The sequence below is a fragment of the Abramis brama genome (assembly GCF_963993115.1).
Source record: "Abramis brama genome assembly, chromosome: 8".
NCBI lineage: Eukaryota > Metazoa > Chordata > Actinopteri > Cypriniformes > Leuciscidae > Abramis > Abramis brama.
In genome coordinates, this window is record NC_139970.1 from 21,887,776 (window position 1) to 21,903,955 (window position 16,180).

Here is a 16,180-nt window from a genome sequence, read left to right on the forward strand (position 1 = left end):
CTGCTGTATATTGAACATTTGGGGCGATATTATGCTGTATAACATGTAATTGAGCCTCTTTAAATTCCATAATTTGAAAATCAGTAGCAAAAAAGATATGCTAAGCAAAACATTTGTTTTTCGATATTAAATATTGATGACAATATTGAATAATTATGTGTAGGGTAGGCCTACTACATTGTATGAATCCAGAGGGTTTTCAGATGAATTCACCTTTAAAATAATATATATATTTTTTTGTTTTTGTTAAATAAGATATGCCTATAATAATTATTTTATAATATTTAACAGAACTGTAAAAAATAATAATTGTTTTCCTTTTACTCATAAAGGACCATATGTCCTTTGTTGAACTATTTGAACTACAGAGAGTATTGAGTCATAATATGAGGTGTGTGTCATGTCATGACACTGGTTAGAACAATCTAATCTAGTGTAAGCTGATTAGAACAGAGGAAGGTAGGACTTGTTTTACATAACATGCAGAGTTGCTGCACTTTTTTTCAATGGGTTTGAAAACAGAATTGAGTGAAATTTTTACACTCTCTGCTATGTCTATCTGAAGACAACACATTTTAAAACGGTGCCATTGTGATATTCTGTCCACTGCATTATTTCTGGTGCTAGATCTCTAGCTAGATTTGTAATGACATGTTGATTCTCTGGTCCTGTTATCTTTTTCTCACATATCTTTCTCTCTACCTCTCCTTCAACTTCCTGAGAAGTTTACTCGTGCTTGACAGTGAAAAGCAAAAAGTGACTGCAAGAATTCGCAGAAAGAGGCGGCGGAGGGGAAGGTCAAGGCTGTCCAGGATGGGTTTCCAACGCAAGAGTGCACACTAGAAGCCCAGATGCACTCACTGGATATTGTGAGAGTATCATCCGGCCACTGGACCAAGGTAGTTACTGATGTGTGTTTGCATTTATGATGTGCTTTGAATTCTCTTTTCTGTCGAATCTTACATAATGACACACAACTATGACTCAAGACAAAATATGACTGGTTTGTAATGTTTTATGTTCCCCCATGAGTAAAAATAATAGTATGACGCTTATTTTGTATGGATCTATTAATTTATTCAAAAATACATTAAAAATGCAATTAATACATACAGTACAATGACCTGAATATACATGTTTTATGATGAGAATGTTTTTAATTTCTAAAATAAAATTCACTATGTGGCAAGATTAGTTCAAGTTAAAACTCGCCCAAAACTTAATGATATTTATGAATACATTTTCAGATGTTAATTGCCAAATTTCATCATAAAATTAAAAAAGGAAAGGTGAATAAATGTTGACCAGTGAATTATGGTGGGTCCATTCCATACGGCTCTTTCATAAATGATGCTTCACACAAAGCCACCTAGTGGACACAAGAAAGAAACATTAAACATGCAAGAGTTAACATTGAACTAACAATGAAAAACGCTCCTAAAGTATTTATTAATCTAGTTAATGTTAATTTGAACATTTACTAATAAATTATTAAAATCCAAAGTTGCGTCTGTTGATGAAACTAACATGAACTAACAACACTAACAGCTGTAACTAACATTAACAAAGATTAATAAACACTGTAACAAACGTATTGCTGATTATTAGTTATTGTAAAGTGTTAAATTTGACAAAAAGTGAAATGACTGTACCACAGTTATACAAGATGTTTATTTTGTGAATGTCTAGAGGACTTGGTCCGTCTCGCTGGCCAATGGGAATATAAGGGTCTGGTTTAGGGATGATGGTGGGTCCCCCATCCTCTGAGAAGGCATACCTGTGTGTGCATCAGCAAAATTCTTTGGTTTAAGGGAATGTTTAAGCAACTATATGGACTACATTTTTAATGCATTTCAGATTATCCACTAATAATTTAGCAGATGCATGCATACTGTATAGATTTTCCGATACTCACCTCCCATAGTGCATGACAGAACTGTAGTCATATGCTGTATTGAGGTTGTTTGTCTCATACTTCCTAAAGTTGTGCCTTTGATCTATAAGAAAGGAACCGTACATCACTGTCATACTGAACACATCGGCTTCAATAATTACAGCGCTGGTTGTAAAAACTTACTCTCTATGATGTTTTCCCACAGGATGGAAACATAGTGGTCCCGATCAGAGCGGGACTGCTCGTGTACGAATCCCAGAGCGTGCATTATCTCATGGGACGCCACTCCTGACCACATACAGCCCGGAGTCTGCAAAGACACAGTCTGACTGCCTCCTGTCATTCCCAGATATGACCAGCAGCTATGAGGACGACAGTGGATGACAATCATAATAATAAATAGGTAAATAAATGAATGCTGTTCAAAATGTTGTTAAAAAAAATAAATAATCTGTTCTGCTCAAAATGTAAGTGTTCAGTGTCACATGATCCTTCAGAAATCATTCTGATATGCTGATTTGATGCTCAAGAAACATTTCTTATTATTTAAAATGTATTATTATTGTTGAAAACAGTTGTGCTTCTTAATATTTTTGTGGAAACCAGGATATATGTTTTCACGATTCTTTGATAAGAATGTGAATGATATTAAAATATATATATATATATTATCATGTTGTCATCAAAATAAATAATTAAAAAAGATTTGATTATGATCATAAAAAAAAATATACTAAGCAAGAATACACATCCAAAAACTCTTTCAAAATTAGGAACAGACTGTGTAAGAGGAAATATTAAATGGAACGTTAATAAAAATGACTGTGTATGACTACAAATGGACTCACCCAGATCTAGACTGGATATTAATGAAGTTTGCTTGATGTGTGCGAGGCACAAACTTCACACATGTTGCAGAGGAAATGTCCAACATTCCCGTTTCTATGGTGATTCTGTCCATATCATCTGTTGAGACACAAATCCTATCATTTATTATTTCATATATCAAAGACCTTGATTTAACTTTGACCAATAATATTCACCAAGACCTGTTATGGAGTTTAATATAGAAATCTTACTCACCATATAGTGGGGACATGATGTAAGGTACATACACAAAACCATCAACAGATTTGGGCCAGCGGCAAGAATCTCCTAAACATGTGATGGCACTGCGGGATCCTGAACTCACTATGTCACCCTCCAGTAATGGAAAACCTCTGGACACTGGTGGTGGAGGAAGACAACCACATGTTTCACGCTCAAGGAGTAATTCCCTATAAATCTATGTTTGTATCTGTCATGCACATACGTTGGTTTGCTCTGAGGATCCTGTCCATGGCATTCATCTCCTCTGGGTCCACGTATTGCTCTGTTGAGAAGGTTAGGAATGGTACATTTACATCAATTCATTGTAACAGCCTTGATTGCTCAGCATGATGTACCAGTTTACCTGAATATTCTCTCTTTGACCTCAGCCTTGTCTGATGGACCAACGAGGAGTTCTAATACAAAAAAAAAAACATTTATTCGAAGGATATGAATAACATCAACATAACTGTAGAAGTACTCTTACCTGCACAGGTAAAGACCAGGACTCTAACACCAATCCCACAAAAATACCCACACAGAGCATAATGGTGGTCACTTTTGAGTGCGTCCTGGTGTTCTGGATGTAATCGGGTTTTGCATGTTAAGGCCCTTGGAGCAAGAATATATACTCTCAGGGTAACACCCATCTTTACTCCAGGTTGCAAATGGAGGGTTAGCATGACGTAGCGTGTCATTATTTCATATTCATGCGTTTCCCTGATGAAAGGTTTGGAAAGCATTCATGTTGCTATCAGTTAGTATTTTCTTGACACTTCAGCATTTTTTTAAGATGGCGATCACTACAATGGCAATTTGAAGTCTTGCTGATTCTTGCGTTATTCACTCTGACCAAGCACAACGTGCAGGTGTTCAAACTCAACATCGTCTTCATTTGTGCTGTATTCACATTATACCAAAACGTGGTGCAAATAAACAACCCCTCACCCTTTTCCTTAACATATCATTTTTGCATTACTACAAATAACAGGTTGTTTTAAATTCAGCTTGTGTAATTCATGCCTCCATACGTATTTATTAGCTCTGAGATCATCTGATTCTGAACACTATTTTAACATTTGATTGTCAGTTTGACTGATTTGACTCTCATTTGGAGATTTTTTTTCACCTAATAATTACTATTTTGCAATGAAAGCTTAAATGAAATATCTGAGAATATATGTATATATATATATATAGACGTGGTTTATTAATGTATTGTGTTTATTTAAGGCATCAAGGTGTCAAAAACAGAGTAAGACAGAATATACTGAAACAGCAGGTTACAGATTACAAAAGAATGTTCCTAATTATTATATTTGATTAGCAAGCAATCTTCACAATCAGCCATTTTACTTTAAACATATAATGTTAAAATGTTACAATAAAAGAAGTAAAAGCATTAATGCATTAATAATGTCAGCCGTTAGCCTTGTGATGGATCATTTGTTGTTGTGAATGGATTTCATTACACATTACAGTTATACAGTTTATTAATCTTCATAATATCCAAGTCGCTGGGCCCAAATCTCTGTCCAATCTTCACATTCCAGTTCCTTTTTGGTACAATAGTTGGTTCACCGTCCTCAGAGAAGGCATACCTGAAATGACCAAGAATAAAATTACATAATTGCAGTTTCTTATATCCCTGAGTTATGATTTCAAATGTACTGCGTGTCAACATACTTTCCAAAGTGCATGACCGAGCCGTAGTCGTAGGGGGTGTCCAAGTTGTTTGTTTTAAACTTTTCAAAATTCCTCAGCCTGTCTATATTTATGAGCAGAAGAATAAGTGAGCGATATAATTGCATATTGACTCTTAAGTATAAGAATATGAAATATACAAATGCTACTTTACCTTTCCATATATTGGACCACATGATGGTGACATACTTGTCCCGGTCGGCTCGGGATTGCTCATGCACGAAGCCCAGGGAGTGCATGAGCTCATGGACGGTGACCCCTGACCCGGTGCAGTCGGGTGTCTGTAGAGAAATGGTTTGTCTGCCACCACGTGCCCCCAGATATGACCAGCACCTACAGTATTGACCATCAAAAATGATAAGAATCACTCAGAATAATCATGCATCTCAGGAAATAAATCTGATGTTTATACCCTGTTTTGGGCTGAATGTCCAGGTAGTCCCTCTGGTGAGTTCTGGGCACGAAGCGCACACAGGTGTCCTGTTCAATGAGTTCCATGCCTTTCTTAAAGGCAGGGTAGGTAGGACTATATAAAAATAAAAGATCCACATTTGTTAAAACTTTCTATATATATCAATACATAATTAAAATGTAAGTACTCTGAAAAAAAGAGTATAAAAATCAAGTGACTCTAGACCGTTTAATCTGTATTAAACACAGCTCATTATTTCGATTCGGGACGAATCAAAGGATTGGCTTAGGCGACTGTCACTCTCTCTCGCAACCATGGCAACCACCCTTTTGCCACGGGATCTGCCCACTTGCGCGCGCACGTTTGATTTGAGGAATTCGAGAGGCACGGAACCTAGGAATAGCAAAACAATGGCAGAGAAAGAGCAATCAAAATTCACATTACCGGCATGCAGTTAGTGAAGGCAAACAAGGCAAAAAAAGAAGACAGTACAAGAAAAGGTAATGAACAAAAAGTCTTTGGATAAACAAAGAAATAAAACGCGTGTCAATATCGGCGTAGCTTTCCAGCGACCACCCCGTCCTCAGCCTCTACTTCCTCGGACCCTAGTTGCACGCCACGGCCTCTTGCACGACCTCCTCTGCTTCGCCCTAAAATTATTTTTATTTTACAAAAGGACATTTTACAAACCTACATTTTGCGCATGTGCTCCTGCACGCACTTTTCCAGTCACAACACAGCAATCAAAGGAGGACGCGCTGAAAACTGTAATGCTGTTCTCTTCCTTCATAACTCGTACTGAGAATGTTTGCGTTGCAGAGGAATTTGTGACTGTTTCAGCTGTTCAACCACATCAAAGTTTCGTAATTAGTAAGTCCGTGCTTTTTCTCTTTTTGTTCTTATGTGCTGAAGGGCTGCTGTGCCTTGGTGAAACGGTGTTTGTACGCGAAGAGCTCTTTTCCAAAACGCCATAAACCTAAAAAGCTGCCTCAAAGAACCAGCAAAAGTAATGATTATGAATGTGTAAAATATTGCAATAAGACATTTTAATTGTTTATTAATTTCTGTGTCGGCTGCAAAGATGAAGTTGACGATATTTGACTCGCGATCTTCGCAGTAGGCTAGTGAACGCATGCACCGGAGAAATGCACATTTAGGCTACATAGTTTTATTTTGTTTTGGATGGTTTTGTTTAGAACCAGATTTCTGTAAATATATTCCACATTTTTTAGGCCTGTGAGGCGAGGCTACGGTTCGGTTCACGATGATATAATCTCCAGTTCAAGCACCTTATGTTGTGATTGATAGCCTATATTTACTTTATGTATTTAATCCAGGAATGAAAATATTAATGAATTAATGAAAAAAAAATATATTAAAATTAAGATACAATTAATACAAAACGAAATTCGTTTTAAAGAAAGGCTTTGTGCTTTCTGTTTTGAGGTCTCTGTTAAAGTTTGAAAGTCTTAGTGCAGCTTTCAGAGCGCTCGCGTCCATAATGGAGAAATGTCAAGTAATATTGTTTTTTCCTCATAAATGCAAACACGAAAAATAAAAGACAAAAACTTTTTTAAAAAGACAAACCATAAATTTAGAAAAAAAAAAAGAAAAAAAAAAGGATTTATAGCGTTTTGGGGAAAAAATGAATGGATTTATACTGTTTTGAAAATGTTGATTGATCATCAACAATATTGTTGTTTGATTTAATAATCACTGTTGCAAGAAGTGCCTAGTTAAGTTTTTTTTTTTTTTTTTTTTTTTGTAAGTGGAAAAAGTAGGGGCTGCCACAGATTCTGTTTAGTTAGCTCCTTTATTGTTTTTTTCTATAGCCTAGAATAATACAGGTCAAATGCAGCAAGTCAAAAGACCAACTGGACCTTCTTTGCCAGTTTGCTCACATTTCTTTGAAGGATGGCAAAAATATCGCCTGAATATCGATATCTAGATATTGGAAAAAAATATCGAGATATTCATTTTTGTCAATATCTCCCACCCCTACATGCAGAACACCATATATGTTATGAATCTTACACGAAATTCATCTTCATCACAATATAACTGATGGTAATGTAAAAAAGTGTATCAATGCAACCTGTTTTTAGCTTATATAACTAGCTCGTTAGCGAATCAAAAAATATATATTTTAAATTTACCAATATCAATATGCTAGCTTGATAGTGAGTACTAAAATACATCTTATTTGTTTATTTTCATAAGCAATTAGCGTTAGATTTTTTTATTACATGTGATTCTGACATGATGTCACTACATGCACTGTGCTCCTTCCTCTCTGCTTGTCTCAGGTAAATAATGCGTCTTCAGCTCAGCGGTTGGAGTCGCGCGTTCATGTGTTTTGGGGGCGTGGCTTTGGAAGGAGCCCAGAAGGGAGGGGGTGGAGTGAATGGAAATAATGAACTGTCTTTAAAACAGTCCTGAGAGGTCTACAGACACTCGATTTTTATACTTTCTTTTTCAGAGTACTTACATTTTAATTATGTATTGATATGTACATAAAGTTTAAACAAATTTGAAAAAGAAGTTTTTTAGACCATTCCTACCTACCCTGCCTTTAATGTTCTTCACGTCTGCATCGCCTGTGCAGAGGAACAATCAAAACCAAATAATAAGATTTACTTAGTCGGTGACTCCTGTGGCACTGCATATGAAAATTAAAAAGCCTGCTTACTGTACGCATGAGAGAGTGAGTATGCAATGTACACATTTCCATCCACTGATTTGGTCCACAGGCAGCTCCTGGCAAAACAGTTCTTCTGACTCCTACCGGATACGGCTATATCTCCTTCTCTGAGGTTGGTGCCATCCACGGAAAAGACGCCTAGAGCAGAAGAATAAAGATTCTTAATTTGGCATCTATGGAACTTTTCCATTGCACAAAATGTTCTGTATAGTGAAAAAAAAAAAAAAGTTTCTTTAGATTATTACATTGCTCTTCACACTAAGAAAAAATGGTTCTTTTAAGAACTGTTCACTGAAAGGTTCTTTGGGGACCTTTTTGGAAGTAGCCGTTATTTTTTAAGAAATATTACAGTAAAACATCACCTAGAACATTCGCATCTTCACAGACTTTACCTTGATAGTCATTTACATCTATGATCTTGTCCATTGCAGTTTGATCATTTTCTTCATTATCATCTGGCAAAGAGATACATGTAATGTAACTGTTAAAATGTAATTGATTTTCAACGAATAATGATCATTTAATATAATACAAAATACCAGCGTAGTTTCTCCTTTGTCTTCTCGCTCCTAAATTCGAGTGAGAGGAAATCTGCAGAATAAATGTATTAAAATATGTGGTTTTGATTCATATAAACAGCACATACACTGACTCATATGCAGTTACCTGAGCAGGCAGGGATAAACATGGTCCTGCTAAGAAGAAGAAGAAGAGGAGGACGAGAAGCAGTGTGTACTCCATGAGTGCACTGAGGTTTGCTGTCTAGGTTCATGCCGCCTGCTATTTAAGTACTCTTCGCCAGCTTCCTGTTACATAATGTGTCATCTCGGTGGCCAACCAAATGTTTGTTTTTCTTCTCTACGCTGTTTTTAATTGTCACATGCTCTTACACATACTTAAATACTATTTTCACATAGGTGTTTTTATTTGTTCCACCATCACATAAAACTTTTTCCGCCCGAACAGGGACTTGAACCCTGGACCCTCAGATTAAAAGTCTGATGCTCTACCGACTGAGCTATCCGGGCTCCATAGATGTCAAACTTCAGGCGGACATCACAAAACTTCAGCAAATGTTTATATTCTATTGTTAAAATTTAAATTATAGTTCATGTTTGTATGTGTCCCACGTTACAATCATTCTGATGATCCGATCATTTATTACTATCGTTCTCGTAAAAATATAATGCCTTTTTTCAGTTTTAATTGAACAGAAGAATATATAACTTAGGCTAAAATAAAGTTCGGCAATGTAGTATGTTGATCATCCAATCAGATTTCCTCGGAAATTATTTAATTAGAAGGATACGTGTATGGTACAAAACGCGATTGGTATGTGCGGGAGAAAACACACTTTGCTGTAATGGAGACCCCATTAATTTCTCAGAACTTCATCTTTCAAGACGATACGGAAATTCAGGTGAGACTCGTGGCAACTGACAGTTATAGACTGTGGTTTATCCTCGGTAATTAGTACGAACTTCACATGCGTTTGCGTGACTCACGTTTTATTTTGTTTTGTTTGTCTCTGTCAGGATTTGTTAAAACAACTCAGTGATGCCAAAACTGAACTACAGCTTACTAAAGACGAGGTGGAGCAAGTAAACAAAGATGTTAACAAATGGTAATTAATACTGTAACTATACCATCATTATCTATCTGAAATGAAGACTCCGCATGAGATATTTATGTCCTAAACATAGTAGGAAAATCATATGCCATCATTTTACCTTAAGAGCAAACAAAATCAACGTTTAAAGAGCATCTTGCAGGTTACAAGACCCAACAAGTCAATGTATAGAAAAATAATGTAGGAACTAGATTTTCTTTAAAAAAAATTTATAAATGCGCTACAGTGGCTTCTGGAGTCGTTTTTGTGAGAGAATTTTACTTCCGCATCTGAAAATGGGCGTGACGGGCGTGACGTAGCACGAGGGAGAGCGGTCGATTCAAACAACAGGGAAAAGTGGATCGCAATGACATTTCGGACGCTGAGGAAATTGTTGACGGACCACAGCCATACAATTATGAGCCTGCTAAGCTGCCAAGAGAGCAGGGACAGGCCAGGATTAATGTTAGACAGAACATATTGGAACTTACAATAACAGTCAGAAACTAAGCTTTGATCAGGCGTTTGTCATGCTCATTAATATCCGCCCAGACTAACCTTACGTGATATAACTTAGCGGTTTCTCATCGAGAGACAGAGAGATATTTATTCCTGATACATTTTTTGTTCCATAGGTGCTTGTGTGGGAAATGCGAGGCAATGTTTACAGCTGAGGAAAGTCAGTGTTGCAGGGAAGTGGATGCATAGCAGCTACTGGGCCTTAGTGGAAAATGCCAAACTTCCATGGTTGCAGTTAGTGTTACTACAGTAAAGCCATGGTGAATGTTGCTGATCTGTGGACACTGGATAGTTCGTTCATTCATTGCATGTTCATGTTTATTCCTGGTTTCCACGTCAGCGCTGTTTGATCCGTTAATAACGGAGAAATGTGAATATTTCTCACTAGATCTCGCAGCGATGTTATTACTAATGTGGCGAATTCAAATGCTTTATTTACTGGATCTCGCAGTTACAGTGTTGCTTGATCAGGCTCGCGCTGCACTGGTCCAAACTGATAAACGGTCCACACAAACACAACAACGAGTAGCTCAGTTTCGTTCTGCTTACATTGCGTTAGCCAGTTGATGTTGTGCTCGCGCCTACATCCGGCGGGAGAACCCGAAGATGCGTGCACTGAAGGAACCGCACCAGCTACTTCGGTATCCCATGATGAACTCCATCATATCGCCGGGACGATAGCCTAATCCTCCGATCTGAAGTGAACGCTACACACGACCGCGTTTTCCGAAGCCGACGCGGAAGAGAAATCCCGTCTCTTCACCTGCACAAACCGCACCCAGGCACGAAAGATAGCACCGTCCTTTTTCTTGTTAGGAAACCGGTGGACTCGATGTCCTGACAGGCTGGAGTTTTTGCAAGCTCCACAAACATATAAATTTACCATGACGATGATAAATTGAAATACAAAAACAACTGAAAACACACTGACTCACGACCGCTCTTACTGAATACCAACCCACTCTGCACTGAGCTGCGGCAGAGCACAGCACACGTCTCCCTCGTGTGACGTAAAATGACGCGATGTTGAAAAAAAGCGGTTTGTACGAGCAGTCAACTTTATCTACTAAATTGGTGTCCTTATGTCGTTTTAAAACATTTTAAATCCTGCATTATCTTTTTATATGGTATTTTCATACACGGTTATATATTCATTTAGATTTTTTTTTTACCTGCAAGATGCTCTTTAATATCGTTCAGAAGCACTTTGCCTATTTAAAAATGAATAATATAATTTATGAAGTAATTAGCTACATGTATACATCAGGGTTTTAGGTGCCCTTTCTATTGCAGACATGAATCGGCTCAGAGGTTAATATTACTTTAGCAGAGAGGAGATGGACCGAAGGATAATGATGATGGTCCAGATCGATGAAGGCCTCTGGAATTCACTGCTTGAACTGGACGCTCTCATGCAGGAGAAGAAAAGTCTCGCCAATCAGTTAGAAGAATTCACTTTGACTAGGTATGACCATCCAGTAACACTGCTGATCTACCAGCCCTCTGTATTTCTATTGTTCAGTTTGATCCTTCCAAAAGAATATGTTGTTTTATTGCTTGGATTAGTTTTCGATCTAATAAGAATTTGGTTAAAGACCTTGTCCATAGATGCATCTGATTCTTCAAAGCCATTCTGTTACAGTACTGTGGAGTCAAAGCAAGCTCTTGTGAGAAGTTTGCAGGAGGAGAAAAGCGGCCTGATGGAGCAGGAGCATAATCTGAAGCTCAAACGTGAGCAGCTGACGAAAGCACTGGCGGAAGCTTCTTCAAACATAGAGGAAGGTACAGCTCATGATCTCTAGAGTTCTGGAGTCTGCAGGTGCTGAACTTGCAGAAGAATGTGTATGTGTTGATAATATTTAACTGATCTCAATTTCCAGTTTCACAGGGTGAAAAGCAAGGTAAACCAGGCTCATCCAGCCAGAGTAAGTCTACTGAAAAGCCAGTGAGAAAAAGACGAGCACGGAAGTGAACACATCAAAAAATGCAACACAACATTTATTTTTGATATTTAGTAAAATTAAGCCGCAATAAAGATGTAAAACTATAGTGACTTTTTACATCATGTATTTTTGTTATTTCCAAGAATTCTAAGCATAGTTAAAATGTTCATTGAAGATCATTGCTGTAATGATTCAAGATTCAAAAAATTGTCCTTTGGCAATGATAAATTCAAACGGATGTGCTGAATTTTCAAACTTTAGCCTGGAGACGCCTCCAGGGTAACAGTTCTAAGAAAAAATAATAAAATAATGTTAAAGTCAGCATGACACAGAAGTTGTGGTACTTTTTCTTCCCTATTGTGATGTATATCTGAGTGAAGCGGCTTCTCGAACAAGAGTTTATTTTTGGGCGGGACTTGATTTTGTCCATCAAGAATTCATTGGATGGTTGTGGTTTGCTATTGCTGTGATGTCATGTCACATCTTAATTTACTTTGCTCTTAATTTAAACTTTAAATATACACACTCTTCCTTTTAACATCTTTGTGTTGGACTCCTCCGCGCTCTCTATCACTGACACTGACATCGGATCCTGCCTTCACTATCAAGAGACAATTGTGATTGGATGGTCATTTTATTCTTCAAAATATACTAAGATGTGATTGGCTACCTTTGATTTGGCTATTCTTGCGTGAAAGAAGACATTTTAAGAAAGATGAAATACGGGACTATCCCTGGAAAAACGGGACGTCTGATCACCCTACATGTGGGTGTGACAGGCTGTCCTGCCCTCATACCAGTAAACATATCAGAGAAGAGAAGAGATGATGCTGTAAGACCGGGGGGAAGTTATTTTGATGAAAGATTATGAGGCCAAAAAAAAAATGTAAATAATAATGTGCATGGATAAATTATTTATTATAAATACTGCAATAGTGCATAAATAATAAAAATGTTGATTTCATGGTGACTTTAAAGGCATCATAAAAAAATCTGTCATCATTTACTCATGCTCTTGTTGTTCCAAACTCGTATGACTTTCTTCAGTGGAAGTTTTATTTATGAAAAACTTTGGGACAGTATTTTTTTTTTGTGCGAAAAAACATATGCAAATACATATTAAAAAACGGAAATTGAACACGATACACTAACAATATAATACAAATAAATATTTTACAGATAATATTTAATCATTTCTTCTGGCTTTTGTAGAATGATGATATAAAAGTAAATTAATGTTGACTTAAAATCACACTTGGGCTACTATTTTTATCGGTTACATATTTAGTTATTTAAGATTTATTTACATGAAAATATATTGCTACCTTAATATCAGAATATTATGCCTTCCTTGGCATCAAGCATCTTATAAACTTTGAACTATTTTAATGCACTGAGTAGAATGTCGACTTTCGCGCTATATTTTTATGACCCTTCTCGGCCACCGTAGAGCACTAACACGTGTGATGTAATATGATTCATGTCAGCTTATTCGTACTGAAAATATAAAGTCACACCGTAAAGGACCGATGTTTTTGCCAAAAAGGTAAATAAATACATTTACTTTAAACCCATATATAATTAATTTAGCTACATTTAGAGACAGCAGCTCAGTGTTGTCTTTCGCCGAATCAGGCATTACTCTGGTAGAGAAGCAGCTGTCAAATGGAGAGAAAACATGGACATTGCTTTGGTTTTATCAGCAGTCCATATTCTTCGGATGTTTAGTGTAATGACTAAAGGTCAGGTCACTCACAATGTTTTTTCTGTGTTTTGCTTAACTCTCTCTCTCGCTGTCATGACGTGCCATCTCTCTCCCTCTTTTACTCGTGTATTTTAGGTGATAGTGGTGGTTTATTCTGTCGACTGAATCATGGCATCCCCGGAGCTGCGGAGTGTGTTTTCGCTGTGCGCTGATCAGACAGTGACCGCAGGATTGAGAGAAGTGTTTGGACTGCAGAGCAACCCTGAGCCTCCCCAGCCCTCTGCTGCTAAAACATCCAGTGAGGGTGAGAGAGTCAGACTGCTTTAATGATGTCACATACAGCTGCTGACAGGTGTTTAAATCTATACCATACACTTCATAACACTCACAGATGCTGGAGGAAAGACTGTATCTGTCGGAGAGGTGTCTGACAGGATGTTCTGCTTGTCCTGTCAGTGTCGTTTTGAGAGTCGCGAGGAGCAGGTAAAAAGTCAAAGCTGATGCAATCTGTTTAGGGTTGTTGAGAGACACGAACGCGTCATATGATGAACAGATTGAATTTAGACTTTTATTCACATTTAAACATTGGTCAGCGAACATAAACAGAAGCTCAATCAAACCTGCTTTACGCGCCAGAACAAACCTCATTGGTTCTTGCTGAAGCTCAAACGTGCTGCGTAACACGAGAACGAACCTCATTGGTTCCTGCAGAAGCTCAAACGTGCTGCGTAACACGAGAACGAACCTCATTGGTTCCTGCAGAAGCTCAAACGTGCTGCGTAACACGAGAACGAACCTCATTGTTTCCTGTAGAAGCTCAAACATGCTGCATAACACGAGAACGAACCTCATTGGTTCCTGCAGAAGCTCAAACGTGGTGCGTAACATGAGGATTAACCCTTATTGGTTCTTGCACTTAAAGCGAACATGCTTGAGCTTCCATTTACCAACCCCTTATGTGTGAGTTGATGAATGTTTATATGTGAATTAAAGCCTAAATTCAATCTGTTCATCATATAAAGCGATCAAGTCTCTTCAGAAAAGTTTGGACTAAACCACTAAATTCATATGGATTAGTTTTACAATCTCTTTTTGAACTTTTTGAAGCCTCAAAGTAGTAGTTGCGTAGGCTGTAAATGGAGGGACAGGAATCTCTCAGATTTCATCAAAAAGATCTTCATTTGTGTTCCAAAGATGAATGAAAGTCTTACGGGTTTGGAATTCCAAACAATCCCATGAAGCAATGTGAATGAAATAATCATATTAAAAACAATGGATAAATCTATAAATAAACTATTGATTTTATATATATATATATATATATATATATATATATGTGTGTGTGTATATATTTTATATATATATATATATATATATATATATATATATATATATATATATATATATATATATATATTTATAATATATATATATATATTATATAATATAATATATTTTTATTGCATATATTTCCTCCACCCTCATGTTGTTCCAAACTCACGATTTTTTGTCTTCAGTGGAACATAAAAAGAAATGTTAAGCATTCTGCACTTTTCCATACAGGGAAAATGAATGGTGACCAAAAAGCACCGTAAAAGTACCATAAAAGCCATCCAAATCTTTTAAAGCCACATGATAGCTTTGTGTGAGGGATAGAAAGAAATGTAATATGTATGTTAATGCAGCCCCAATCTTTGATCAGATGGAGCATTACAAACTTGACTATCACCGCTTTAACCTGAGACAGCGGCTGGAAGGAAGATCAGCGGTCACAGTGGAGGAGTTTGAGAAGAAGACTGGGACAGGTAGATTCGTGAATGCTCGTATGACCTCAATGAGAAACTCTTTTGTGTCATCCAGTTGCATAAGTGTAATCTTTCCGTTTTTCTTTTTTTGTCAAAAGGCGATATTTCAAGCATTTCGGGTTCAGACTCAGACAGTGAGGATGAGGATCTTGATGAAGATCCTGGAGATGAAGTAGCCCCTGAGGAGAAAGACAGTGCTCTGGACACAGATCAGTCCCCATGTCGACGTTCCACCAAAATAGTCTTTCAAAACATGCAGGGACAGTACCTCTCATTGTATCGCTGTGTTCTGCAAAGCAAGAGAGTGAGTAAATGTATTCATCATTTCTCAGATTTGTTAATCTATGCCAGATCCTTCACCAAGACGAATCCCCAATGAACATATTATTATTTTCAGGGGAATTTTTAATGATGGGGTGAATAATGATTTTTGGGGGCATTTTTGCCTTTATTGTTTAGGGCAGTTGAGTAGAAACATGAAGTGATAGGAGAGAAGAGAAAAAGTATTTACAAACACTTCATTACCAATTTCACTTCAGTTTAGTTCAAATAATGTTTACACTGACACATTGACAAAAAGACAATAGGGTCATTCAGTGTCAAATCAATATAATTTCAGAAACTTCCCCTGCTAAATGTTTAGATTTTGTTAAAGGCGACATATTATGCCCTTTTCACAAAATGTAATAGAAGTCAGATTTTCATGATATGTCCCCTTTAATATTTTTTTCTAAAGAAAGACTAACATAAATAGTGATGAAAGACAAAGTATTAAATGCCATAGAAGAATATTTACAGA

The 16,180-nt window shown here is 37.0% G+C and overlaps 4 protein-coding genes and 1 long non-coding RNA gene across 5 annotated transcripts; 3 read left to right on the forward strand and 2 right to left on the reverse strand.

Annotated features, from left to right (window-relative positions):
• Positions 1–432: 432 nt before the first annotated feature.
• LOC311088409 lies at positions 433–2,236 on the forward strand. Its single transcript, XR_014607500.1, has 3 exons — positions 433–459; positions 726–899; positions 2,100–2,236. It is a non-coding gene; the product is annotated as an uncharacterized lncRNA (long non-coding RNA).
• hce2l1 (high choriolytic enzyme 2-like 1) lies at positions 1,306–4,003 on the reverse strand. Its single transcript, XM_084122480.1, has 7 exons — positions 3,207–4,003; positions 2,978–3,121; positions 2,743–2,860; positions 2,078–2,256; positions 1,916–1,997; positions 1,653–1,777; positions 1,306–1,369 (listed from the first exon to the last, which is right to left on the reverse strand). Exons 1-7 carry the CDS (start codon positions 3,241–3,243, stop codon positions 1,356–1,358), a joined length of 699 nt encoding a protein of 232 aa, XP_083978606.1. The 5' UTR covers positions 3,244–4,003; the 3' UTR covers positions 1,306–1,355.
• Positions 4,004–4,180: 177 nt separating this feature from the next.
• Positions 4,181–8,548, reverse strand: hce2l2 (high choriolytic enzyme 2-like 2). The gene is made up of 9 exons (XM_084122478.1): positions 8,467–8,548; positions 8,340–8,391; positions 8,193–8,255; positions 7,789–7,938; positions 7,672–7,696; positions 5,100–5,192; positions 4,842–5,020; positions 4,670–4,751; positions 4,181–4,584 (listed from the first exon to the last, which is right to left on the reverse strand). Exons 1-9 carry the CDS (start codon positions 8,539–8,541, stop codon positions 4,452–4,454), a joined length of 852 nt encoding a protein of 283 aa, XP_083978604.1. The 5' UTR covers positions 8,542–8,548; the 3' UTR covers positions 4,181–4,451.
• A 516-nt stretch (positions 8,549–9,064) lies between these two features.
• LOC311088407 (uncharacterized protein) lies at positions 9,065–12,197 on the forward strand. The gene is made up of 5 exons (XM_084122479.1): positions 9,065–9,220; positions 9,336–9,424; positions 11,256–11,393; positions 11,571–11,710; positions 11,809–12,197. Exons 1-5 carry the CDS (start codon positions 9,164–9,166, stop codon positions 11,898–11,900), a joined length of 516 nt encoding a protein of 171 aa, XP_083978605.1. The 5' UTR covers positions 9,065–9,163; the 3' UTR covers positions 11,901–12,197.
• A 1,118-nt stretch (positions 12,198–13,315) lies between these two features.
• On the forward strand, positions 13,316–15,849 carry ankzf1 (ankyrin repeat and zinc finger peptidyl tRNA hydrolase 1; the record flags this gene model as incomplete). The annotated part of the gene is made up of 6 exons (XM_084121327.1): positions 13,316–13,417; positions 13,712–13,880; positions 13,968–14,059; positions 15,279–15,381; positions 15,480–15,685; positions 15,841–15,849. The coding sequence occupies exons 2-6, from the start codon at positions 13,745–13,747 to the stop codon at positions 15,847–15,849; spliced, it is 546 nt and encodes a 181-aa protein (XP_083977453.1). The 5' UTR covers positions 13,316–13,417; positions 13,712–13,744.
• Positions 15,850–16,180: the final 331 nt, after the last annotated feature.